General features: G+C 46.8%; 1 protein-coding gene across 1 annotated transcript in view; it reads left to right on the top strand.

Annotated features, from left to right (window-relative positions):
- TTC9 (tetratricopeptide repeat domain 9) overlaps positions 1 to 16906 on the top strand; it is a 33645-nt gene extending 16739 nt beyond the window's left edge. The window contains exons 2-3 of the mRNA XM_086709423.1: positions 10492 to 10674; positions 12653 to 16906. Of these exons, the coding sequence (XP_086565549.1) occupies positions 10492 to 10674; positions 12653 to 12732 (263 nt within the window). The 3' untranslated portion in view covers positions 12733 to 16906. The remainder of the gene's footprint in view (positions 1 to 10491; positions 10675 to 12652) is intronic.
- The last annotated feature ends 10705 nt before the right edge of the window (positions 16907 to 27611 follow it).

Genomic DNA, 27611 nt, shown 5'->3' with positions numbered 1-27611 from the left:
AAGAACAGCTCAGATGTCCTTCATCAGATGAAATGGTCAGATGATGGTACATCCACACCGTGGAATACTACTCAGCAGTAAAAGGGACAAACTGTTGATCCATGCAACAACTTGGATGCGTCTCAAGGGGATTATGCTGAGTGAAAAAAAGCTGATTCCCAGAGGCTTCGTACTGTATGGTTCCTTTTATGTGATGCTTTGAAATGACAAAATTTTAGTAAGGAAAAATGGACTAGTGGTTGTCAGGGGTTAAAGAGGAGTTGGGGATACAGGAGGGGTAGAGATGCAGTTATTAAAGGGCAATAGGAGGGATCCTGATGGCAGTGGAACTGTTTTGTAACTTTGAAGGTAGATAGAGGAATCTACATAAGTGATAAAATGGCATGTAACTCGACATACACGCACGAGTACAAGTAAAGCTGCAAAAATCAATCTGAGGATTGTGTTAGTGTCAGTCTTATGGCCAACACATTATGCTATAGTTTTATAAGATGTTACCATTTGGGGGAGACTGGGTCAAGGGTGCAGGGGAGCTTTATGGATTATTTCTTACACCTGCATGTGAATCTACAGTTACCTCAACAAAAATTTCTGTTAAAAAATAATACTAAGGGGGTTGGTTTTACAAGCACCAGCTAAGGTAGGGGTTGTTTCAGGAAGAAACCAGAGACGGATCATGTCAGCCCTAGGAGGATAACAGTAGACTCTGGATGGAATTGGAGATGTGGTGGTTTCAGAAGTTTAAAAAAAAAAAAAAAAAAAAAAAAAAAGGCTTGGTGGAAACTCTGCACTTGGTTTTGTTTGTTTGTTTGTTTTCCTCTTTGATGCAGAGAGGGATCTAGAGAGTTATACAGGAAGCTTCCAGATGAGAAGTATACATAAAGAGTGGGCAGTTTGGCACTGTGAGGGCCTCACACTTAGGCCTCACAAGAAGCAGAACTCAGGCCTCAAATCTGTCCAGTGAAGGAAACGAGTTAAAATTCATTATAGGCAGTTGAGCATCCTGGGAAGGCAGTGTGTGTAACACTTGGGAGCACAGTCTCGGGGGCCAGGTGGCTCAGGTTCACATCCTGGCCCTGACACTTAGTTGTTTGTGACCCTGGGCAAAGTGAATGAACTTCCCTGGGCCTCAGTTTCCCCATCTAGAGAAGTACTAGAGCCTTAGGTTGTTATCCAGATGAAATGAGTTAATGCTTACAACAGTGCTTGGCCCATTCATACTTAATAAAAGTTATCTGCTCTTCATTTAACTACCCTTCCGGAAGGATGGATGGACACTTCCTCCTGGTACAGGGCTAGATTCTCTTGAGCTTATTATGGACCATTTCAGCCTTCTGCCCTGTTTCCCCATTTCCCTGGCCTGAGCTCCTGTTCTCCAGCGAGAAGTCTCTAGACTCTAAGAAGAGAAGAACCCAAAGTGTCACAAGCTGATCATCTGCCGGAGAACAATTGTTTTCCCACACGTGCAGGTTTTTCTAGCTCTAGGATTGGCCATCTGGGACGTGTGTGCTCTCGAGGGTAATCCTGGAGCTCCTCCCTGCTGTCCTGGGCTCTCAAGGTTTAACCAACTGGTTGATCCCTAAGAAACATACATCCAAAATGCTAGTATATAAAGTACCAACTCAGAAGGTGAAGGCTACCCGCAGGCACCCGCTGGGGACTTACTAAAAATGTGTGTTACTGGGCCTAGCCCTTGGGAATCCACATCACTGGGCATGGGGCCTAGGATCTCCACGTTAAACAAGTTTCCACGGATGATTTAATGAGAAACATTTGTCTGTGGGGTTCTCGTCAGATGTCAGACTTTTTTTCATCCTGCCAGCAAGCCTTCAAGGAAAAGGTAGATAGTGGGGCGCCTGGGTGGCTTAGTGGGTTAAGCATCCGGCTTTGGCTCAGGTCATGATCTCACAGCCTGCGAGTTTGAGCCCCTTGTCGGGCTCTGTGCTGACAGCTCAGAGCCTGGAACCTGCTTTGGCGCGGCTCCCTCTGTCTTTGCCCCTTTCCCCACTCACGCTCTGCTCTCACGGGCTCTCTGTCTCTCTCAAAATAAATAAACGTTTAAAAAAAATTTTTTTTTAAGGAAAAGGTAGATAGCAACCACAATTATCTTTATGTTTACCCACTTCAAAGTTGAGACCATGAGAGGTGACGCGTTTTAACCCAAGGACACACGCGTGAATGCCACTGCTGGGAACACCGTCGCATCAACTAACTCAGAAGCACTGAAACTGACCAGCAACTTGTCTGCTAAAAACACTTCCGACTTCCCTGCTCCCCCCCACCTGCCAGACTCTCTATTGCTGTATAGAGTCAGGAGCTGACTTATTAATTTTCCTGCCACGCTGGCATTTAGAGCTCCTAGCTCTCCTGGATTATTGGGGCTGCAGAGGAGCTCAGTGACTTTGGGTCCAGCCCCACCCCATCCATAAAGCTGTCAGCCAGATACTGACTATGGAACCTGCTCATCCATCCTCGATGAGGGAGCAGGTGCAGACAGCACTACTGTTTGCGGTTGGGTGTGTAGAGGGGTAGAACCACCTGTTGACTCAGAGGCTGTCCCGGGTGTAAGCGAGGAGAAAATAAGCCCGGAGCCCCACTCCATTCATTCCCTTAAGCCCCCTTTTCTGGCTGCAAAGCTACTTTTGGAATGTTCTCTGCATATACCCATCCACTCCCAGTAGAGAAGACCCACCTCTGAAAGGAAAACCGGCAGGGAAAACCAAGCCTCAGACCTGGGTTTGGGGAGCATTGGGGGCACGTGCGAGTTTATATACGTCCAGGCCGTGAAGCAAAACCGAGAAATCAAAAGAAATCAGGGTTTTCAGAACTCTGAACTCCAGCATTTGTGTATGTAGAGGAGAAAATCAGCGCTTTCATGGAGAGGTGGAACTGGGGTGGGGGTGGGGTTGGTCATTCCAGTCCTGGATACGGAGCCACACGCGTAAAGTTTCCGTCGTTTCACTGCCCAGGCTGCATTCTCACGGCTCTGTCATAGAAAGACCCTCTAAATCACCCTCCAGAATGTCTCTGACCCATCTTGAAAATTTGCTTTAAATCCGGCTTGAGCTCTGGGTATGTATGTGTCATACCCTGTGTGTAGGACTCAAAATGGAAATGTTCTCTGACGAATGTACACGTTGCTGGGGAAACCATGTTTGACAAATGGCTTCCTAAAGAGCTGGCGCTTATGAGAATTGGTTTCTGTGCCCAGCACCGTGTGAAGCACATACCATACGTTAATTTTCTCATTTTCTCATCACAAGTGTTCCCACAAAATAGATATTATTATCTCCACTTAATACATAAGAAGAATGAGGCCGAGGGAGATTAAGTAACATGCTCAAGGGCCTGGGCTACTAGGTGGCAGAGCTTGGATTGCAGCCCAGTCCTGGATCTCCAGATCGAGCAATTGATGTTCAGCCAGGACACCCCAGAACTGGCACAATGGCACAATACTATATGCCTGTCCGGATAGGTTATGACCTATCCCGGTCGTTAAATATTCCGAATGTCACCTCCGTCCCGATCCAGACTCCATCCACTTTACGGCTATGCCGTGACCCCTTAAAAATAAATTCGAAAACCAAATAGTTTGGTCCACTTTTGGGAGATTTCCCCCCACTAATGTAATGGCCACTCCCTGAGCCCACGTCTCAAAGGGATGAGCAGTAAGGTGTATTAGTTTCCTAAGGTTGCCATCACAAAGCAGCACAAAGTGTGGCTTAAGATAACAGAAGTCTTGTCACAGTTCTGGAAGCTAGGAGGGCAAGGCCAAGGTGTTGCTCACATTGGTTCCTTCTGAGAGCTCTGAGGGAGAGTCCGTTCCATGTCTCTCTCCTAGCTTCTTGTGGCCTAGGTTTCTTGGCTTGTAGATGGCCGCCTTCTACCTATGTCTTTTCACATCGTCTTTCCCATATGTGTGTCTGTCTCTGTGTCCAGATTTCTCCTTTTTCTAGAGACACCAGAACCCTGTATTGATGGGCCCTGTATTGAATTAGGGCCCATCCTAGTGACCTCATGTTGACTTGATTACCTCTGTAGAGACCCTTTCTCCAAATAGGATCATATTCTAAGGTATTGAGGATGAGGACTTATCTTTTGGAGAAGTCACAATTCAACCCATAAAGTGGGGCAACCTCCTTCTCCTCACTCCCGGCCCCAATCCGGTCTTTCCTTCCCTCCCGTCCAGTCCATGCTTCCCTTCTGGGCAGCTGGTAAGGACAAACTATAGCAGATCAGTTGTAAGAAGAAAACCAATGACTGCATGAACTTGTCCTTCCTTCTCTCATCCAGCTTCCCTTCATCTCATGCCAGTGAGTGGCACTTTGCCCAGGCAGTCACTATGCCCTGCGTGCACCAGGAAAAACAAAAACAAAACAGGTGCCAGAGCCAGGAGAACCTGACATGTTTTAGCCTGAGGTCTCAGTGTGGTTGCTTTGGAGAACATCAAACATATGATTTCCTCTGTTCGAGTGCACGGCTGGGCCATGGGGTTCTTTCGGTTGCCGATTCTCTTTTTCCTAGCACAGACCCCTTTGGGGAGTAAAGAAAGCCTGCCAGCTCCTTTTATAAAAGCATACTCTAACCACCCAAGGTTGGCGGTGGAAGCGGAATCTCCACATACAAGGGATGGTTGGACATTTATAGCCCAATTTTTGTCCCCCCCAATTTACCTTTCTCTTGTAACTTGCACTGTCTACAACCTCTGTCACCATTATGGGCTTGGGGAAGGCTTTTCTCTTCTAGAACTTCTTCCCAACCATTAGAAACTTGTCTTAATTCTCCACAGCTTGGTTGATGCAGGGCTGCAGCATTTGTTTAAACATGTCAGAAGACTCAGAGACCGGAAGGTTAATAACATTTCTTTCAAAAGGGTTTCCGGGTGTGATTGTCTGGGAACTCAGGGCTATCTTTACATGTCCACCGTGGACACGGCTTCCCACTTTGCACCCCCTCTGCCACCACATGACTACATCTTTGGATCCAAATATATACTCAGAGTGGAGGCCACAGACGGGAACAAGCTTCCTCTCCATCCAGCATGAGGCCTGCCTTCCCAAGTTCACAGCCTCGTCTGCTGAGACTGACTGATGGTGGCTGAACTTACTCCCTTCAGGGAAGATCCTGCCCCGGTCCATGGCCTTGGGAGACCACACAATCCAATCTCTATGTGGAAAAAAAAAAAATCTCCACATAGAGGGAGATTTGTTTTACAGAAGCCCTTTTGATCTCTGCCCTACCACTCCTGAGTGCCATCCCCAACAGAAGATACCTCACCATAAGTCACAGGGAGACAGAATTCCTTTCGAAGAGGAACCAATGAAACAATGGCATCTTTCTGTTAAGTGGCAACCATTTGTATTCATAGGCTGTTAGACTGCAATGGAGAGCACAGATTATTCAGCCAAGTGGAGGCCCCTCCCTTTGCAGATAGGAAACTGAGACCCAGAAAGGGAAAGTGATTTTCATACTGTTGGCTAATGGCAAAAGTGGGACTAGAATCCAGTTTTTCTGATCCCCAGCCCAGTACTCTAAAATATTGGCCCATTCCATATAGCGGAGCACTTAGACTGTCGTATTGTAAACTTTAATTCACATGGAGACCAGGTTACAACAACGTGGAAGAATACTTCTGAATCATCAGCGAACCCAAAATGACAGTCTTAGCCCTCCTGGATGAAGGGCTTTAACCACACGAATGTGACAGCAGAGGGAAAATATTTCAGAGGTTCCCTAATGTTCTATCTCCTGGTTGCCTCTTAAACTGATCCCCCTCCCCTGTCTTTCTGCCTCCACTTGAGCCAACCTAGTCAAACCATTTCTTCATCCCAGGTGACTAATAACAAAGTCCCAGATCCTAAACACAGTCCAGAAGGGTCTGGGTGTCCTGGTTTCATCTTACTTTTCCAGCTTTTTTAGAAAAATGTTTTTATTTTTGAGAGAGAGAGAGAGAGAGCATGTGCATACATGAGTGGGGGGAGGGACAGAGAGAAGGTGACAGACAATCTGAACAGGTTCTGCACTTTCCACACAGATCCTGAGGGGGGGCTTGAACCCACGCACCAGGAGATCATGACCTGAGCGGAAGTACGACGCTCAACTGACTGAGGCACCCAGGTGCCCTCACCTTTCCTTCCTTTTACCCATCCTTTCCATCTCTCTGTTCCAACCAGGTGTGGTTCCCCAGAACTCCTCAAATAAGTCATTTGCCCCCCACCACCATCTCTTTCTCTAACAGAGAAAAGAAAAAGAAAAAGATTCTGCCTAGAAAGCTTTTTCTCCTTTCCACCACTGAGATCACTGGTTCTCCAACAGAGGGGAATTTTACCCCCCACAGGACGTTTTGCAATATCTGGAGACATTGTTTTGTTCTCACAACTGGCATCCAGTGGGTAGAAGCCAGGGATGTTGCTAAACATCATACAACGGGCAGGGCATTCCCCCGCGACAGAAAATTATCCAGCCTAAGATGTTTTAGCGCTAAGTTGAGGAACAGTCTTCAGAGCTTCACTTAAATACCACTTCTTCCATGAAGTCCTCCCATGATACTGTATATTGGTTGAGGTCCCTTCCCCCTCAGTGTGTTCCCACTCTTCCCTTCTCCTTCTCCATCTTGGCACATGGGAGTATCTGAGATCATGGAACCCGTGCCTTCCCCACCAGCCCATTAGCTCCAGGACAGAGTAGGTGTTTGGTTCACTACTGATCCCAGTGCCCAGTGCAGTTAGGGATTGCTTTTTGCCTTATTGACCCTACCACACAGAGAAAGGTGGTTTACGCAGGTGACGTGGCTTTTACCAGGGCTTACTTGGGTTTTGGAGGGCTTCAAACACAGACCCACAGATACCCATGGTCAAGAGCACAGTCTGGGGATCCTGGCAGAAGTGGGTAAATATCATAATTCTACCACCTCCTAGTTGAGTGACTTTCAGTAAGTTACTTAATTTCTCTGGAACTGGGTTTCATCATTTGTAAAAGAAGCATAAAAATAGAACCTGCTTCATGGTTACCGTGAAGATGAAAAGGTGTGGTATACGTGAGGTACTGAGCGCCATCTCTGACATGGGGTAAGGGATTAACCACTAAGAGGAAGAAAGGGCCGTGGGATGACATGACCCATTCTGAAAGTCCACCATAATCCCCAGGCCCTGGATGGTGGGCATAGCGACGTGGAAGGAACATCAGGAGACTGCTGATCAACCTCTCCTGAACTCTCTCCACTCCTTAGAGTGTGCCTACAAACATCCCCTCTTACCTCTCCCTTGGGCTGGTTATATGAACCCTAAATAGCTCCCCACCCAACTAGAGGGGTACCTAAAAATCACCTATAGGTAGGGCTGCAGGCAGCTTTCCAGACTGCCTCTTTCCCCCTCCCTCCTGGACCCTCTTAAGAGCTCTGGCCTGGCACCCCAGGTTTCTCCTCTGGATCCCACCTCTCTGGCCAGCCTTCAGACGGCAGCCCATTTAGACCCAAGTCTAGCTTTCTCTGTCTTCCTGGGCTCCGCCTGTGGTGCCAGCTGGGGCCCCACCCCCTTACCAGCCTGGCCCCACCTCCCACCCGGTCTGAACCCTGGTCCACAGTCAGGTATCACAGTTCCCACCGGATCTGGCTCTGCAGGGGAATTTGCAACATTCGCACGGAACGATTCCCAGAATTTGATTGCTATCCTTCCTTTTGCCCCGGAGGAGGAGGATCTTTTCCATTCCCAGCCCTCTTTGCTTCCTTTCCCCAACACCCCACCCTCATTTTAGACATTCAAAAGCTGTTTTTAAAAGAGACAAAGGTCCACTTCCTACGCTGCTCAGGTCAGCAAACAGAAGTGTCCATCTGAAGATGGACGGCTAGATGGGAAGAGGGCGGCCCCGCCCGGGCAGTGAGGATGCCAAATGAGGCACGTGGGAGCCCAGACAGGAAATCCTTTAGCTCTGGGAGCAGGTGTGGGAGCCGAGTCCCACACGGGTAGCCATGCACAGGAACCCCCTTGAGAGAAACCCCTCCCTGTCCACAGAGCCCTGTGAGCAGCAGGGCGGACTCCAACAGGGGTCCCCACAGCTGATGGAGGAGAGGAGGAGGCTGGTGGCAGGAGCTCCGCCGGATGGACCCCTGGCCACCAGCCATCCTGGTTCTCTGTGACCCAAGCCGCCCACTCCCAAGGGACTAGCAGGCCTGTCACTTCTGTCACCTCCTTTGGCTTTCTGCCCCGGGGGGCCTGTGGAACCTGATGGGTCAGTTTCTAGATCTAGGCTGACTCTCTTTCCACTTCCTGGTTCTCACACCTTCAACCTGAGAGAGACTGTGTGGTGCCCCTCCCCCTCAGCCTACAAGAGGGATGTGGTTTTTTTGCTCTGGGGTTTTATTTTTGCCCAGAATGCCCAGTGAAAGGGCATTAGGTCTCCTACTCAGCAATTCTGACCCCTGGGAGGTTGTTTAAAGGATCAAAACAGCTGAAGTTAGACCCCTGAAGATTTAAATCACTGACTTGTCTCCATCCCAAAGAGACCATGCTTCGTCTCATGTACGATAAATGGGAGCACGAGGCCTGGAGGTCCGCGTTCTCTCACCACCACCCAGTCTGGTCTTGGCGGGAAGAGCACTTTTGTTTCCTACGTCTCTTTTTATTCTCTCTTTATTCACTTCAAAGAAGCAGACAGGTGTCTTTCCCCCTGCCCTGCATCCCATTTTTTGGCAATCCCTCCGTCATGTGTAAGACAATCTTTGCTCACTGCCTACTAAACATTTGAGTGATCGCACGGAGGGGGAGGTAGCTAGCTCAGCAGGGCTGGGAGTAGGGTGAGGCAGGGAGGCCCCTGGGCACGCGAGGAAAGAGGGCATCACTCTCCAGGTTCTCACGCGCTTCCTGACCCTGACCCTGACCCTGACCCTGACCCTGGCCCTCTGGCTGATTTCTGGTGAGAGAAAGTTTCAAGGAGGGATGATTTTCTCAGAGATGGCTGATAGAGAATAGGAACGGGCCCCACCACGGGTACCTGCCAGCCTCAGCAGGGACACGGGGCCTCGCGGGTCCAGAGGTGTGCCCTGTACAGGCTGGGCACTGGCCCATCAAAAGGTCCCTGCTCCTAGGAACTGCAAAGACAAACTCGTATGAAAGGGAACTTGAAGAAAGTCAGAGGCAGTTGTCCCTGAAGGGGTGCAGGGTTGAAAAGAATTGTAAGAATATTAAATAACACCTTGGGTACTTACTGTGTACCAAGCCCTGTGTTAAATACTTTATGGCCATTATTTTAGAAAATCCCCTCACCAACTCAATAAAGAACTTGGGCTGTGGAGCCTGGCAGCTTAGATTTAAATTTCAGCCTTGCCTCTCTCATGTTATGTGACCTTGGGAAATGACCTGATCTTTCTGGGCCTCAGCTTCCTCATCTGTAAAATGGGAAGAAGAGTAGGACCTACCTCGTGGTATCCCGAGGATCATGTCAGGGAATACAAGCAGTGACACAAGCGCCCCGCACAAGGTGAGCACTTGACAAGTATTAGCCACAGTTAGTATTGTTATTGCTTCTTGGAGCTTATTCCTAGGGCTGTCACAACAAAAGTCTCGTAAGCTGGCGGCTTAAACGATGGAAATTTCTCGCGTCAGAGTTCCAGATCAAGGTGAGGGCTGTGAGGGAGAATCTGCCCCATGCTTCTCTCCTACTTTCTGGTGACCTCAAGCATTCCTTGGCTAATAGATGGCCATGTTTTCCCTGTGTCGCTTCATGTCATCTGAGCTCCGTGTGCTTCTGTCTCTGTGTTTCTGTGTTTGCCCCTTGTCTTAGTCTGTTTGGGCTGCTGTAACAATAGCATGGACCAGGTGGCTCTAACAACACAATTATTCCTCACAGTTCTGAAGGCTGGGAAGTCCAAGATCAAGGTAGTAGATCTGGTGTCTGGTGAGAGTCTGCTTCCTAGTTCACAGACGGCCATCCTCTCGCCATGTCCTCATGTGGCAGAAGGGGCAAGGGAGCTCTCTAAGGTCTCTTCTAAGAGCACTAATTCCAGTCATGAGGGTTCCACCCTCACGACTTAGCCACCTCCAAATACCATCTCACCGGGGACTGGTTTTCAACATACGAATTTGGGGGGGGAACATAGACATTCAGTCTATAGTGTGTTTTTTTATGAAGACTCCAGTCATATTGGATTAGGACCCACTCCAACGACCTTACTTTAACTTGATTACCTTTTTTGTAAAGGTCCTATTTCCGAATAAGCCACATTCTTATGTACTGGGAGTTAGAATAGGACTCCAACATATCTTTTTGGAGGGGACACAATTCGACCCATAATGCCACGCCAGGTAACTCACTTAAGGTCACACAGCTTGCTGGTCATGAAACTGAGTCCGAGGACCCTGGATTATTTGATGACAAATCCCATGTGAAGCCCCAACGCGACTAAACCTTTTCTGGGCAGGGAGAAAGAACCAAAGAGAGACATTCTGAGTCTGCGGTGTTGATAACTTTTCCCTTCCTTTCCCTCTCCCTCTGTAGCCTGCCTCCTCCAGGCCGAGCTGGTGAACTATGAGCGAGTCAAAGAGTATTGCCTCAAAGTCCTGAAGAAAGAAGGAGAGAACTTCAAGGCCCTTTACCGGTCTGGTGTGGCCTTCTACCACCTTGGAGACTATGACAAAGCCCTCTACTACCTGAAAGAAGCAAGGACCCGACAGCCGACAGGTAAGGAAGGCGACAATTGCTTTGTTTTCTTACAGTCAGCCCCGCTGGCAGCTCCTGAGGCCTTCTCCTGGTGGTGCTCAGCTCCCTTGCTGGCACAGCCCAGTGTGGGCCAGGACCTGGAATGAGGAGACTAAACAGTCCGTGCGTTTGCCTGGGGTCTGGGTTCCAGGGAGCTTGGGCACCTCTTTCAAATAGAATATGGAATTCTTTGTTGTTGTTTTTTTTTCCAACCCAGGATCCGGCTCTTTTCACTTACTCAATAAATACATACTGAATTTTTAGTGCATGCCACAGTTTGTGCTGGGCGCCAGGGATGTGACTGAGAAGGTATAGTCCCACCTTGTGAGGATCTCACGCTCCACTTGGCGAGACAGAATACGAATGGATGCTCTTTGGCGCTAGGCTCGGCATCTTACGGGAAGTGTGCTCTGACTTCTCTGGTCAAGTGCCGTTTCTTAGAACCTGCATTACCTGGACCACCCACTTAAATTCATATCCACCAGCTCAGCCATGCATTCATTCCACAGATATTTATTGAGCGGGTCCAATGGGTCAGGAAGTATTGCGTAGATAGCGAACCAAAGGAAGCTGCTACCTTCAAGGAGTTTCTTACGTTATGACAGAGGAAGATGGACAGTAAACAGATGGACAGATAATGTAATATTTAGTAGTGGTAAGTGCTAGGAAGACAATAAAGCAGCGTAAAAGAATCAGGAGTAAAGGGGGTGCTGTTTTAGGCCGGGTCGTCAGGAAGAGCCTCTTTGAGGAGGTAACCGGTGGCATTACTATGTTTGCCTTGAGTTTGACTTGATGTTGCCATGGTTGTTCACGTGGCTGATTTTTTAAAAAATGTGATTCTCCTTCAAAAAGACTTTAAGAACCTCAGGACCAGTTTGCCAACATCCAAATGTATACTTTTCTCCCCATGGTTCGAAAGAACACCCATGTCTTTCCTTTTATGTGCTGTTGATTTGTTTTCTGCATATGAATTGTGTTCTATAGCGCAGACTAAGGGAGACGTGAGGACGAAGGACTCGTTTAACAGAATTTTCTTGGACGCTTCTATATGCCAGCACCGTTCTAGATGCTACCGCTGGCATTTTTGAGTAGTAGACGACATCCATTTCTGCTTCCTGAAGTGTCGCATCCCAGGCAGCCCCGAAGCCCTTGTATCCCGGTGCGCGTAGAGCTAGGTGGCTGTTCCCTGCCATGCCCCAGTCACTAATTCAATGCCTGACATTGGGGGGGGGGAATGCCCCATTTGTGGCGAGGTGGTGCCTGACCTTACTGATCAAGACAAATATAAGACAATGAAGCAGAGTCATTTTAAACTCTTCGATTGGAAAACATTTACATTCCCTCAATATGTATCGCTCATTGGAAGCGCTTTTAGACTTACCTATTTTGGTCCTCGCAACAATTTTATGAAGAAGGCACCATGATCCCCAGGGGAGGCAGGCTGCCAAGTCAGGTGCACCACTTACCGCGCGTCTCCTTGGGCGTCTTAATCTCTCTAGGGCTCAGCTCTCCCTTTTGTCACGGTGAGGATGATGCCAGGTACTCGAGATGATTGTAATGAGGGTTAAATGGATAATGAAGGTAGCAAGCGCGGCCCAAAGTAGGCATTTGAAAAATGGAGGCTGTTTCCTGCGGATGAGACATGAGGCTCAGAGAAGTTGGTAACTTGCCTGAGGTGAAACTCCAGAGTCTCCACCAGCTGTGCTGACTCAGCACCACTGGGATCTGCTGCTGCCTGGGAGTAAGTGGAGGGAGTCCCCCGCTCTCCTCTCCTTCCCATCTGCCCCCTGGGTCCCAGTGACCCGTCCACATTTGGTAGGGGCGGTGGAGGGGAGGCCGGACTCCTGGTCGCCCCCCTCAGGCTCCGTGATCTGCAGACGCAGCTTTGACCTGAATCTGCGTAGAGACCCCCACAGTTCCCCCACCACGCGTTCCCTAAGGTGTGCTTTTGTCCTCGCAGACACCAACGTGATCCGGTATATCCAGCTGACAGAGATGAAACTCAGCAGGTGTTCCCAGAGAGAGAAGGAAGCCATGTAACCAGAGCACCTCCCTAGAGCTGCACCTGCGCCAGACCTGGGACTTCAGGCGAAGAGCCCGATGAAGAGCCCCTCCTGGGTTTTGTTCCCTTCTCCCCACTTCTTCCGGCTCCCCCTCCTTCCTCCTGCTACTCCTCCACAATCTGTCTGCTCCCGGTGTGAAGAGAAGGAGACACACAGTTTGGGAATCTGGTCGGTTGCCCGCAATGGAGAGTCCCCCTCTCTAGTAGGTCAGCTACTGAGAGGGACCTCACTTCTTCGGGGACAGCTGGAGAGGACTCTTACGGGCTGGGAATGCTGTTGCAGCCTTGACTTTGGCCAGTGCTTCTGACGGAGGCAGAGCCTGGTAGGTGTACCGTCCCAGAGGCAGCAGGCACGGAGACCACGGGCTGGACCCCTCCACGCTTTCCCGACACGCCAGAGCATCTCCAGGCAACCGTGTCGAATGCGGGGATGAGACAAACACCAGAAGCATCGGTTAAGCCAACAGACCCTGAATTTGTACACTGGATTCCCCACCCCGACCCCCCGTAACCTCAGCCCCTGCCTCCCTCCCTCACTTGTTGTCTCGGCTTTCTTCTCTCCCCCGCCTTGGGGATCTGAGACTCTGCCAGGTTTCACATGCCACTGAAGCCCACTCTCAGTGCCCTCTGGTGACCACACATACCATTCTGCCATACTCCCACCCAGCAGGCAGCTGTGACAGCAGAGGGGCAGGGTGAAGTGGGCCCGGGGCCGACCGCATAGGTGACGGAGGGGAGGGGAGCTGACGTCTAGGGGAAGGAGCATTGTATGGACTGGGGATCGAACTGTGGACCGAGTGTAAATAAAGATACATTAACGGGCAGCAGTTCCTGTCATTTCTGTTGGGAGCGGCCCACTCTCTCACTGTCCCTCCCTCCCCCAACTCTCAGAGCTACTTCCAGCCGGGCAGGACTGGCTTCCCCCACAGCAATGGGCCGTTTGTCCGGTGGTGAACAATGTGGGCCGCCGCCTTTGTGCAGTAGAGTGGGCTGGTGTTGTGGAGACTGCCCAGGGACTTGGCTTTGTGGGAACTTGCACGGCCTCCTTGTGATGAAATTATCTGGACTCAATATCTAGCACATAGAATGTGTTCAACAAATATTTGTTGAATGAATAAATTATGACTGCAGACTGGCTCCCTCCTGCCTTAAACGAATTTTATCCCAGCCTAGTCTCCCGATATCGACGCTCTTTACGCTATGCCATGTTGCTCCAGTCAAATAAGAAGCATTTACTGAGGGCTTACTGTTTGCCCATCGTCGTGCAATACACTGTGGGACATAGGATGTAGTCCCAGTCTTTAAGGAGGTGGAAGAGTTGAGAAATACTCCTATGAGATGATCACCACTGACACCTTTAATTTATATGATGCTTTAAATTTTTCAAAGCACTTTCGTGTATTTTTTTGTGTGACTAGTGAGACAATATTGTACAAATTAAAATATATACAGATGCAATAATGTTAATAGTTAGCATTTATTAAATGCACTGTCCTCAGATCTTTACATGTATAATCTCATTTCTTTCATGCAGTTACCCCACGAGACACTATTTCCATTAGGTGGAGAAGGAAACTGAAAACCAGACACAGTAACTATCCCAAGGTTACATGGCCTCAAGGGGCATAGCTAGGATTTGAACCAGGTCTGTCTGACTCCAGAGCTCTAGCTACTAACTACTCTGTAGTCAGTAATAGGTGCTCTACAAAGTGTTATATTGAGCGGTTACAACCAGTCGAGAGCAGGACAGTGTGTATTAGGTTGAAAAGCCTTGACTGTGCCAATGGTATAGTAGGTACCACACGTGGGCTGCCTCTTGTATTTAGCTCAAGGTTAAAAAAAGGTTCCTAACACTAGGCTCCCCAGTGGTCCGGGTGGGGACGGGCCAGGAAAAGACATCTGAGACCTAGCAGTTATTTCTGCGTATCGTTCATTCTATTTTCTGATGTCAGCACATATCCCAACCCACCTAGCATTCCCCCAGCCATCGGGGAAGATTCACAATTATAGGTAGAGATTGAAAGGAAACACAAAGGTAATTATGGGTTATTTGTGTAATCAGAGGCTCTACCACTAAAGGATCTAATCACCGCTGAGGGGCCCCGGAGCCAGAAGCCCAGGTTATATTCACACAGCTCCTGAAAGGCTTCCGGCCAGGGTTCGAGAAGGTGCTAGGAATCTCTAGGGGGGTTCGCAGTTGCTTGCCGGTAGCTCACCTCTGGGAAAGAGGAGAAGCTGCCACATTCTCCCCCACGCCTACCATATCCTTGCCTCTGCCCTCTTCTTCCAGAGTGGTTTCACATGTCCCCAGATCAGAGCCATCCCGCAGCATACGCAACATAGGCACGTGTGTAAAACTCCCCTGTTCCCAAGCTTCCAGCCCGGAAGGCTTGTGAGTTGGCCAACTGCTTGTCAGGGTCTGAAGGTTGAGGATGAGGTCAGAGGTGGACTGAAGAACCAGTTCCAACCAGCACGGTCATCCTTTGCTCCCTCGTGCCATCAGGAAGGATTTGGACTTAACTGCTCCAACATGGAGCAGGAGAGAGGGTCTTGCCTCATCCAGTAAGTTGGGGCAGGGCTGGACAGGTGGGGATAAGACTGTTGCCATCCTTCTAAAGAGAAATGTGGAAAACCAGATTGTCTGGCGATTCACACATACGTGCTTACTGGAGTCCATTCACTGTGACCCAAAGATAAGTGATCCCAAAGTAAAAAGCTGCCTTGGCGGTGTTGCTCGATGTTTGGGGCGGAGGGATTGAGTTTGCTGTGCGTTTGTCCAACAGAGACTTAAGAGAGCGAGTAAGCAAAATCAGGTCTATTCACCTTAGCAGACCTTCAGCTTCCTTCTCCCATCCCTCCCCCAAGCAGGGACTGTGATCACATGCTTTGTTTGCAGATGTCCCTGAACTAGACCTGGAGCACGAAACCTGGATGTGACCTGCTTCGTCATCCTGCTTGGACTTTTGTGATAGACTCTTTGGGGTGGGGGGGGGGTGGGGGGGAATTGTACTTTTCTTGTTATTGCTAGGAAAGCCTCACGTGTGTATTGTGGAAAATTTAGGGAGGGCGGGGGAGACAAACTCCAATCCGTCATCCTACCTCCCAAGACAAACATAGCTATCCTTTTGGACTCATCGTTAAATTCTTTTTGGTATAAATGTAGACGTGCCCGTGCAGGGTTGTTTCTTTTTTTAAAGACAAAAACTGGAGTACAGTGTATATACTCTTCAGTAACTTACTTTTCAAAATGTGTATTTCTATTTCAGAATATGTAATACATGCACAGATACAAAATTCAAAAAGGGCAGAAAGCTCTACAGCAAGAAGTAAATCTTTCCACCCTGTCTGCCAGCATCTAGTTCCCTCCAATTACTTGTGCTGTATATCCTTCCAAAAACACTTATGCATTTTCAAATATATGCGTATATATTCTTTTGTCACACACAAATGGTCGCACATCAGACACACTGTTTTGTACTTCGTACTCCTTCACTTCCTATACCATGGACGAAACATTTTTTGTATGTCTCTCCAACTTTTTCAGCAGCACCTCCATTATGTGGATGGGCTCTCATCTGGTAACCAATCTCCTAATAGCGATTATCTTCATTTGTTCTCAATCTTGACTGTAAATAATGTTGCAGCAGACATTCTTGTAGCTAAATTTTGCATACACCGATGGCCATTTCCTTGGGATAAAATCCAAGAAGGAAATTGCTTGGCTACTTTTAAGAATTTTGTTATAGGTTGCCAACTGCCCTCCAGAAAGTTTGTACTACACTTTGCACTGTCCTATTTGCAGACCTGAGAGTGCCCTGTTCCCCGCACCCTCACTAATAGTGGGTATTGTCGCTTATCAAACCTTTCCCAGTTCGGTAGGAAAATAATGGTATGTCAGTGTTATTTGAACTCACGCTTCTTCAATTATTAGTGAATAGCATCTTCAAATGCCTACTGACCATTTGTACTTGTTTCTTTGTGATTTTTCTATTTATTTGATATTGCTATGTTTATCTTTATTACCAATTTGTAATTTTATTAAGAATGTTATTTTTGTCAAGAAACATCCCAAATAGGCTTTCCAAGTGCTTTGCTTTCAAATTTTGTTTATGGTGCTTTTTGACACACATAAATTCTTAATTCTGCAACTAATTTGTTTCTCTGTTGCCACCTCCTTCTGCCTGCGGTCCACCCTGTCATTTCTGTGAGAGTTCCTCTTCCAGAACATGGTCTGATTATGTCATTCCACAGCTTAAAAATCTTAAGCATAGCACACAAGGTTCCCTAGGTAATTTCTCCCACTGACTCTTCCAGGCTCCCTTCCTGGTCCTCTTCCAACAGTATCCTATGTTCTACAGTCACACAGCCCCTTGTGATTCTCCAAACTCACTGCTTTGGGTCTCTGGGCCTTTCCATGCTGTTCCTTCTGCCTAGTAGGCCATGCCTCAGCCCTCCAATCCCCTCTTTGTCTTGCTAACTCCTATAGGACTCCACCAAGGCATCACTGCTCAAAAGCTTTCCCTGACCCCGTGGTCTGTACTTCTAAAGCAACATAAGCCTACCTGTGGGTAGCATTTGCTACAAAGAATTGGACCTTCCTACTGATGTTTGTCTCGCTCACTCCCTGCACGTTCCTCAAGACAGGTGCTATGGTTTATTCACCTTTGCAGCCAGAATGCTGAGCACAATGCCTGGCACACAGTAAGTGCTCGATAAATACTAAGCCCTGAGCCTGGAATGAACGGTTAATGGATTCAGTGGCAAATGTTACTTGGGGTAAATGCAGGCCTGGACTGGATCTGTGCTTCTGAAAACTGAGGAACTGTAGGAGGCTCAGGTTGGAAGAGAAGCCACGCGCCCCAGTGCTGTGCTTCCCAAAACATCAGAATCACTTGAAGTAGCTTTTTAAAAATACATAATCTCTGGGGCGCCTGGGTGGCGCAGTCGGTTAAGCGTCCGACTTCAGCCAGGTCACGATCTCGCGGTCCGTGAGTTCGAGCCCCGCGTCAGGCTCTGGGCTGATGGCTCAGAGCTTGGAGCCTGTTTCCGATTCTGTGTCTCCCTCTCTCTCTGCCCCTCCCCCGTTCATGCTCTGTCTCTCTCTGTCCCAAAAATAAATAAAAACGTTGAAAAAAAAATTAAAAAAAAAATACATAATCTCAGCCTCTGCCTTAGACCCATCGAATCAGACGCCTGGGGATAATACTCAGGATACTATAGTTTTTAAAAAATATCCTGAGGTGCTTCCAATGACCCCCCTGGTGAAGGAGCGCTGTGAGCTAGACCAGCAGACAAATCAGAGCACCCAGACCCACGGAGCTTTGTTTGAATACCACTTGTGACACCCACTCGCTGTGTGACCTTGGGGCAGTTGCTTGACTTTTCTGATCCTCATTTTCCTCCCCTATATATGGGGATAATTTTATATCCCGTAAAAGGTTATCAGTAGGATTAAGAAGCAGGCGTCTCCTAGCCCAGTGACCAGTACAGGCTAAGCGTGGAATAAACATTCATTTTCTTCCCTCCACCTTGTGAGCCCCGGTTTCCTCAGTTATGGTATGGCTAATACCAGTATGTTCATCCTCCATTTTCCCACACTGCACTCTAGAAAGAAGGAACTCCCAATAGGCTCTCAGATTACTCTCTAATCAAATAGGACGCGTACTCGGTGGGGGTGGGGGTGGGGTAGAGGGGAGTGCAGAGGAAGCCACTTACTTTCTCACATGCCCTCTCCCAAAATATCAGAGACTGCACAGCAATCAGTTGGAATAATCCTGCTGGTTTTCAGAACCAAGTATCTTCCAGTCCCATCCAAAGATCAATCCAGTTTTCTCCCTGTGGTTCCACCCAGAGGCCAGTGGCTTCTGGGCTGTAAGAGGATGGCGACCATCAGGAAAGAGAGAAGGCCTTGCCTGTTTCCTTCCAGGGCCCTGGGATCCTACTCCCATGCCTCAGGGCAGGAGAGAGAAAAAATGGCTGTGAGCCGGAAGTAGCTGATCTGCAGCTGCTCTGTGAAGGTGGCCCCTGCATCCTTACCTACATGCCCTCTCCCCCCAGCCCCGAGCAGGCTGCACAGACAGGGAAAGTGCATTCAGCCCATCAGGCATGACAGAGTTCAAATTACCAAGTCAGCATGAAAAGTCCCACTCTAAATGGACTGAAATTGGATTCTATTAAAAACCACACTCAGTGAGGCCCTTGGCTATTAATATTTGCTAAGACACGGAGGAGGGGGAGGAGGCAGAGGCCCCTGCAAAAGGTCGGGGATCTCAGCTGTTCAACTGAATTGCTTGTCTGGAAGCAAGCCTGCAACTGAAAGCCAGTTAGCCTTTTTTTTTTCTAACATCTCACAGAATATTAGGGCTGGGAGTAGTCTTAAATCTCACCAGTTTAGCCTTTCATCTGACAGCCGACGGATCAAGTCCAGGGAAGGTAAGTGACTATTCAAGGCCACACAGCTAGTCAGTAACAAAGCCAGAACTGGAACTAGGTCAGTTTTCTGACAACAAATTTAAGATTCTGTCCACTGAACCAAAATGCACTTATATAGACAGCACCTGTCTTAAAAAAAAAAAAAAAAAAGAAAGTAATGCTGTAAAATTATTCTCCTCGAGGGGAGCCTGGGCAGCTCAGTGGGTTAAGCATCTGACTCTTGATTTCAGCTCAGGTCATGAGATCGAGCCCCACATTGGGCTCTGCAGTGGCAGCATGGGGCCTGCTTGGGTTTCTCTCTCTCCCTCTCTTTCTGCCCCTCCCCCCTCAAAATAAATAAACTCAAAAACCAAATTCTCTTCTAGAGAAAGAAGGAACATAGTACACATTCATTCATCCAGCCCCTCACCCAATAGTTAGCATTCCAGTCACTTCATTCTAGTGGTTCAATGATTAACAAGGTATGTTCTCTGCTTGAGAAGCTTATAGTCTGTAGAGAAGAAAGAAAAATAAGCAGGCAACTTCAAATCTGTGTAATAAATGTTGCAAAACACCAAGGGCATACATGGAAGGGGCATTCTTACCAATCCTGGAGGATCGGTGAAGATTTTCCTTAGTGGGTACCAACTGGTGGAGGAGAGCTGGTGAGAGATGAGTGAACTTCAGGGCCAATGGCAAGGCTCTCTTGTTCCTTTTCTTGGATATAATACGAAGGGATTTGAGACCGTCCTCATGAGCTTTCTTTTCTTATGCTTTTCCTGGTTTTTCAAGCCTGGGCTCAGGCAATGTCACTTTTACTACCTGCGTAGGCCCACGGGCTGAGAAGTCACAGAAGGCCTTGAAGGTTACAGCTGATTAAATCCCCTCCATGCAGAACAGGGACAAATGGCTACATGTGTTGTTTCTGAGTGCAACCAGAAGCTCTTCCAGACTTGTGATTTCCATAATAGGCAAAAATTCTGTACCCAGTTTCACAAATGTAGCTCCAGAGTCATGTTTCTTGTTCCTTTGTTTTCTCTAATCTCAGCCTTTTTATTCTAGAACAGCACCATTTGAAATAAAATGTGTGCCACTATTTGAAATAAAATTTTAAATTTTCTAGAAGCCACACTTAAAAAAGTAAATGTAAACAGAAAAAAATACTTTTAATAATATATCCTAAATAAAAATAAAGTTAAGAAAATAACCAGAAAGAATAAAATACTCGTGAGTAAAGTTAACGAAAGAAGTGCAAAACTTAAATTCTAAAGACCACGAAACGTTATTGAAAGAAATTAAAGAAGACTTAAATAGATGGAAAGATAGCCCATGTTCATGAATTGGAAGACTTAATATTGTTAAAATGTTAATATGTTACTACTTCCCAAATTAATCTATAGATTCAACATAATCTTTACCAATACCCCAACTGAACTCTTTGCAGAAATCTACAAACTGATCTTAAACTTCATTTGGAAATTCAAGGGACCCAGAATAGCCAAAACAACCTTAAAAAAGAAGAGCAAAGTTGGGGGACCCACAGTTCCAGAGTTTAAAACTTACAACAGGGGCGCCTGGGTGGCTCGGTCGGTTAAGTGTCCAACTTCGGCTCAGGTCATGATCTCACGGTCCGTGAGTTCGAGCCCCGCGTCGGGCTCTGTGCTGACAGCTCAGCGCCTGGAGCCTGTTTCAGATTCTGTGTCTCCCTCTCTCTCTGCCCCTCCCCTGTTCATGCTCTGTCTCTCTCTGTCTCAAAAATAAATAAATGTTAAAAAAATTTTTTTAAAACTTACAACAAAACTGCAATAGTCAAGACTGTGCTAGCATAAAGGTAGACAAGAGATCAATGGAATAGAAATGATAGTCCAGAAATAGGCCCTCACATTTGTGGCAGATTGATTTCCAACAAGGAAACTGAGATATTTCAGTGGAGGAAAAAAGAGTCTTTTCAACAAATGATGCTGAGACAAGTGGACAGTCACATGCCAAAGAATGAAGCTGGACCGCTACCTTACATCATACGCACAAAAAAATTTACTCAAATGGATTAAAAACCTAAATTCAAGTGCTACAACTTTAAAACTCTTAGAAGAGAATGCAGGTGTAAATCTTTCTGATCTGTGATTAGGTGATGTTTTCCTGGACATGAAAAGCACAAACAATAAAAGAAAAAAAATAGATAAAATGAACTTTTTATCTACCAACATTAAAAACTTTTTGTGCTTCAAAGGACACCATCAGGCAAAATGACAACTCACAAAATGGGAGAGACTCTTCCATCTTTTGCAATCATATATCTGGTATTTGTAATTAAGAATATATATTCACATCACTGTGAATATACTAAAAGTCACTGACATATACATTTTTTTAAATTTTAAAATGTTTTTATTTATTTTTGAGAGAGAGACAGAGACAGAGCATGAGTAGGAGAGGGGCAGAGATAGAGGGAAACACAGAATCTGAAGCAGGCTCCAGGGTCTGGGCTGTCAGCACAGAGCCCGATGCGGGGCTGGAACTCACGAACTGTGAGATCATGACCTGAGCCAAAGTCAGACGCTTAACCGACTGAGCCACCCAGGCACCGTGGAAAATTATTATTCTTAATCTTGTCTCTAGGATTTAGCAGAGGGCCTGGCACACAGCACATACTCAGGAAACCATAGCTGTCTACACTGGAAGCTATGATATCCCCAACAGGTGGTTCTCTGCCTGAGTACTCGGAAAGAAGTCCTATATCAAAGGTACCCCATTCCATTTTAGGTAGTAATACTTATTAGAATCTGCCTTCTTAAACTGAACTAGGACCTATCCTCCAGTAGCTTCCATCCATGACCTGCCTTTGGCCCTCTTCAGGGCCAACCAGTCTTCTCTTCAACATGACATTCACCTGTCTGGACTCTCTAAAGTCTTCTATTTTCTGGTCTATATGTTCCAATTCCTTCAACTAGTCTTCCCTCACAGGTTTTCTAGTTCTGGCCCTTGCTTTTCAGTCTATTCATGTTCCTCTTAAAATGTGACACACAGAACCATAATGGCCAGCACAGAAAACAGGAGACCCTCATTGTCTCTCTACATCCAGACTGCAAAGGTGCCCAGCTTTTTTTAGCAGATCATTTCACAGCTGGCTTGAAGTATATGTGTGGCCCCATCTTCTACTTATACCACTGATGTTAAAATTTTTATTTTGGGGGTGCCCAGGTGGCTCAGTCGGTTAAACGTCCAGCTTTGGCTCAGGTCATGATTTCATGGTTCCTGAGTTCGAGCCCCACATCAGGCTCTGTGCTGGCAGTGTGGAGCCTGCTTGGGATTCTCTCTTTCTCCCTCTCTCTCCTTCATGCTCCCCCTGTCTCAAAATAAATAAATAAAAACTTAAAAAAACAAAGCATTTATTATTTAGTTATAATTCTGTACTATAAAATGTGCAGATCTCAAGTGTCAATAGATAAGTCCTAAAAATGAATACACTCCTGTAATCAACACAACAGTCATAATATAAAACATTGCCTTCACCCTGGAAAGTTCTCTCATGTCTCTCTCCCATCAGTTTCCATCCTAAAACCCTAGAGGTGACCACTATTCTGATTCCTAGCCCCACAGATATGTTTTGCAAAAACAAAACTTGTTTTTGAAATTCATATAAATGGAATAGTACAGTATTGTAAGACTGTATTTTTACCTTAATGCACAGCTTTATTCCTATTAAATTTAATCACATTGATTTCGATCTTTACAGCTTATGGTGAGCATTTTCATCTTGATTCCATCACACCCATATCTGCTAATTTCCCCAACTTCATGCCATCTACAGATTTGACTATGATTCCTTCTGTCCTTAATCCAAAATAAAACTAGAACACAGACGGAGAGTGCAGCAGTACTAAACTAGAAACCCTTCAATTTTCAAGCTTAGGAGATGGAAAGCATTATAGAAGCACTGGCCAACAGGAGGCACTGGGAGATGATCCATGTTGGTGGAAAGGACTGTGTTCTGCTTGGAATACACTGACGGAGGTGGCGATGGGACATTCTAGTGGGATGTGTCCTGGGAGGGGGCAGGGCTGCAGGGGAAGGTCTGAGGTCACATGCATAGCTGAGAACGCTGAAATGGAAGGCGGAAAAGAGCTCCCAGGGGGGGAGACCCCAGGACCAGTCAGTCACCTGGAGTGAGTTTTCCATGGGCGTCTCAGGAGTCCTGAGCTCAAGTTATTGGTAGTTCTGGTTTTCGGTTTTGTTATGTTTGTTTTGTTAAATCCTAAGTGGAGTCTGGCGGCTTACAAGGAGAATTATTTTCCTGGCTTTGGAATCTGCTGAAATTGTTAAATCACAGAGGGCTCTTGGTCTCTTCTCCCACTCCCTCAACTGGCAAACAGTGAGTGAGGCTTGGGGGACAGGCTGTGCAGGCTGAGGGTGGGCCTGGGGGGAAGGACAGAGGAATGTGTTGGTTCTTTTCATCTTTCAGTCAGGCGACAACTCTCCCACGGTGAAGCTCCCCTTACCAAAATGTTGCTTGCCTTTTTACTTTTTCATTCTTTGGGTTCAGCATTATAAGCCTCCTGTTTCTTTGACACACAACATGTGGGCTTAGAAATGCAGATAAGCACAGACCTGTGACTGAGGAAACCTGCACCCCATTCACTCTGCCATCCCTGGCCATGGGACCCTGAGTCTGAGGGGAGCCTCCCCACCTCATGCTCACCTATAAATGGGCAGAGGTGGGTCAGAAATCTCTCTGGGTCTCAGAATCACCCAGTCAGCGTAAAAAAATAGATGGTGGGGTTCAGGAAATTGCACTTTTTTAAAACTGTAATTCTGATATTGGTTCATTGGGTTAGTATTCTAGAAGTCTGTGGTAGGATATCTTAGCTAATCCCAAATAGAATTGTTCCTTTCTGATCCATGCATTTATTTCATGTATTTGCTTGAATCAATAAGAATGTTAATCAAAGATTGGAAAGGCTTTTTTTTTTTTAATAGAGAAGCTTGAGAGAACATAGAGGGGTAGAAATAAAGACACGGGTGACTGACCATCAGGCATGGTAGAGTGACACTTGATGGAAATTTCTATGGCAAGCAAATGAAGAGATTAAAAAAGGCATTGCCAATGCCCCTATTGGGCACATAATTCAGTGTAAGCAAGGTGCTGACACATCGTCACCAATGGACCGGACTGTGTAAACTTCGAGGTAACTCAGGGCTCTTGGGCAACATCAGAGCTAACCCTGCGCTTGTAGAAGGGCAAAATTCCTTAGCTTCCTCCATTTCCCTTCCACTCCTTGTGACCACAGCTTCCTTTTGAGCCACTAAGCCCCGCTGTCCTGGCCTGGGTCTCATCTTGCTCCTGCTTGGGTTTGCACCAGCTTCTAGTTAAAAGAACCTGAGGTCTTAGTTGAATCATGTCCTGAGATCCAGAAGAAGGAAGACAGGAGCTGAGAGCTGTTCATTGAGCTCTTTTTGTCAATCATGTTGATCATTTTGCAGGTGAGAAACTGAGGCACAGAGCAGGGGTGTGTCCTAGCAAGAACACTGCCTACTTGGCCTTTGCTCCTTCAGGGATTCGCTGCATGGAGACCTCAAGGTTTCCCTTCAGGGTTGCTGGAGGTTGACTGAATTGATTTCCTGTGTTCCCTGGCAGGTGGCAATAGGTGAATTTTAAATAAGACTATTAATAGAAGTTATCCATGAGGGAATGTCTAATGAATCCACTAATAGAGAAATTGTGTCTAGTGATTTTTTAAAAAGCTCATACTGAATACTGCTGTTAACTTGCGCATAGATGCCAAGGCAGGAATGTTTGATATGTCAAGGCATATTGGTGGTATGGTGACCTCTTGCTGTTGGTCTATATAGAAAGACTTCATTTAAAGATGAACCCACTAAAGCATAAAGTTAATTTAAGTTTAAAAGGTAATCTGGTTCAGGGTGCCTGGGTGGGTCAGCCGGTTAAGCGTCCGGCTTCGGTTTAGGTCATGATCTCATGGCTCGTGAGTTCGAGCCCCGCAACAGGCTCTGACAGAGTCTGGAGCTTGCTTTGGATTCTATGTCTTCCTCTCTCTCTGACCCTCCCCTGCTCGTTCTCTGTCTCTCTCTCTCTCCAAACTAAATAAATATTTAAAAAAATCGTAAAATGTAATCTGGGTCTTAGCATCACATCCTGTCACAAAGAGTTTAAAAGTCCCAGCAGCTCACATATCCCCCCGAGAACAGCTTGGGACGGAAATGGGTGATTGCGAACACTAGTGCTTCTCATGCTGTAATGTGCCCACGGATCACCTGGGGATCTTGCTAAAAGGCAGATTCTGACTCAGTAGGTCTGGAGCAGGGCCCCAGATCCTGCCGTTCTAACAAGATTGCAGGTGATGCTACGAAGCCAGTGTGTGGACCACACTCTGAGTAGGGAGAGAACAGAGGAGCCTCACTCCTGAGCAGAGGCAGCCAGTTTCCTACCCTGTATCCAGATACTTCCTCTGACCATATCTTTATCCAGCCACATATTATTTATTAAAAAAACTACTGTATTCTTGAGTGCCACTGAGATTTTTGAGTATTCCCTCCACTCCGAGCATCTTGGGAATCAGGTGAAGAACCCCACACCCCACCTCTACTTCCAACCCCTTCTGCTAACCCCTAGGTTCTTCTTTGCACAGGCACCCCAATCCACCCCTTATAATTTATACTTCTAAACCTATTCACTCCCCATTTTCCTCCCTCCAGAATAAGCCAACCCAATAACAGGTTGACTTCTATACACCAGAACTGTGTTTTGCGATCCTTACTGGGTTTGTAACCCAGTTATGAGGTAGTTATGATTATAACAACATCCATTTTATTAATGAGGAATTTGAGACCCAGAAAAGTCTCAGGTTAAATAAATTGCCAAGGTCATGCAGTTCATAAGCGCCAAGATGTGAACCTGGACCATCTGACTCCAAAGCCCAAGTTCTTGGCCACCGTGATGTGGGAAGTTATCCCGGGAGGGTGAACAGTCCATTCTCCCTGGAATCTCAAGGGCTCTCACATCTTCTTCTCTGCCTGATTGTATCTGGTCCTAACCCACTTTGGTACTTTCATCCTGCCTTAGCCTGGAATGAAATGGCATTAGGTGCTGAATATCCAGGATAAAGGTCTGGCTTAACCTTCAAGCATCTTCAGCACATAAGAAGTTGGCTAGAGTGATCTCTGAGACCTGTAGCCTCCCCTTACTGAGCCTCCCCACTATCCTCCAAGGGACCATCTTGTGGCCCCTCCTCCACTCTTTTCAGGAGCTTCTGTCTTCCTTTGTTCTCTACCCTCCTTTCCTTCCACTTCAAAAGTGACTTTTAGAGAAAGATGTGAAAACACTTATTAGTGACTCCACATGTATGAGTTGTTTGAGGCATTCTGCATTTTAAGCCTTATCATTTAATGAAGGGAGAAAACTCTTAGGGAGCTTAGGTCTAAAGGATAAATGATCATCCATTATGCCCTGGCTGGAAAGGAAAATGGAAGAAGGAAAGGCATTCTAGACAGGATGATCTATTCTTGCATATCGTCATTACTCAATAAATGTCTGTTGTGTGGCTCATTTTTCTTTCTTTCCTTTAAAAAAAATTACATTTATTTATTTTTGAGAAACAGAGTGAGACAAAGCGTGAGAGGGGGAGGGGCAGAGAGAGAAGGAGACACAGAATCTGAAGCAGGCTCCAGGCTCTGAGCAAGAGGTCAGCACAGAGCCCGATGCGGGGCTCGAACCCACGAACTGTGAGATTATGACCTGAGCTGAAGTCAGACACTCAACCGACTGAGCCACCCAGGCACCCCCTCATTTTTCTTGGCTTCACTGTCCAATCCCTTGACTTATCTGAGTTATGGGGACCTATGGCTGCTCCTCTAAGAGAGAAGCAAGCAAGAAGACAGTAGCAAAGTCAGCCCTGGGGTGCCTTTCAGGCAGCTAGAGGGATCCAGGATTAGTTAATGCCTTTTCACCCCTGAGTAGAAGTGTGTTAAGCTAGAATAGAATAGAAGATAGAAATGTAAGGAATGGGAATTTGGGGCTGCCCTAGGATCATATGTATGGGCCAAGGAATAAGGGCTCAGACAAATAGCCAGCTCCCTTCTTATCATCCTCTGAAACATCTCCACCATTTCTTGGGTTGGGAACCAGGGCCACTTGACCAGTAAAAGTCTATGTATGAGAACAAAGGGCAAGATGAATGTGTTAGCATGGACATTTCGAAGGAAAGGTCTGAACAAGTATAAGACAAGAGCATCGTAAGTACTTGAACCAAGTCTTTTAACCACTAGAGCATCTTGCTAGAAAAACAAAAGACAGGTTCTCATTCACAGGATGTTTGGACAGTGACCTGGAAAAGAACTAGCTTATTCTAGACACAGCCAGGTTGAATATCTTAAAGCAATCTCCAGCTATTTAGTGAAATGATCATCGAGATATTAGTCTCCATGCTTA

The sequence above is a fragment of the Puma concolor genome, chromosome B3 (assembly GCF_028749965.1).
Source record: "Puma concolor isolate L17-30 chromosome B3, mPumCon1.1.hap2, whole genome shotgun sequence".
Taxonomy (NCBI): Eukaryota; Metazoa; Chordata; class Mammalia; order Carnivora; family Felidae; genus Puma; species Puma concolor.
Note: the sequence above shows the minus strand (reverse complement) of the source record. Positions and strands in the feature narration are given on the sequence as shown.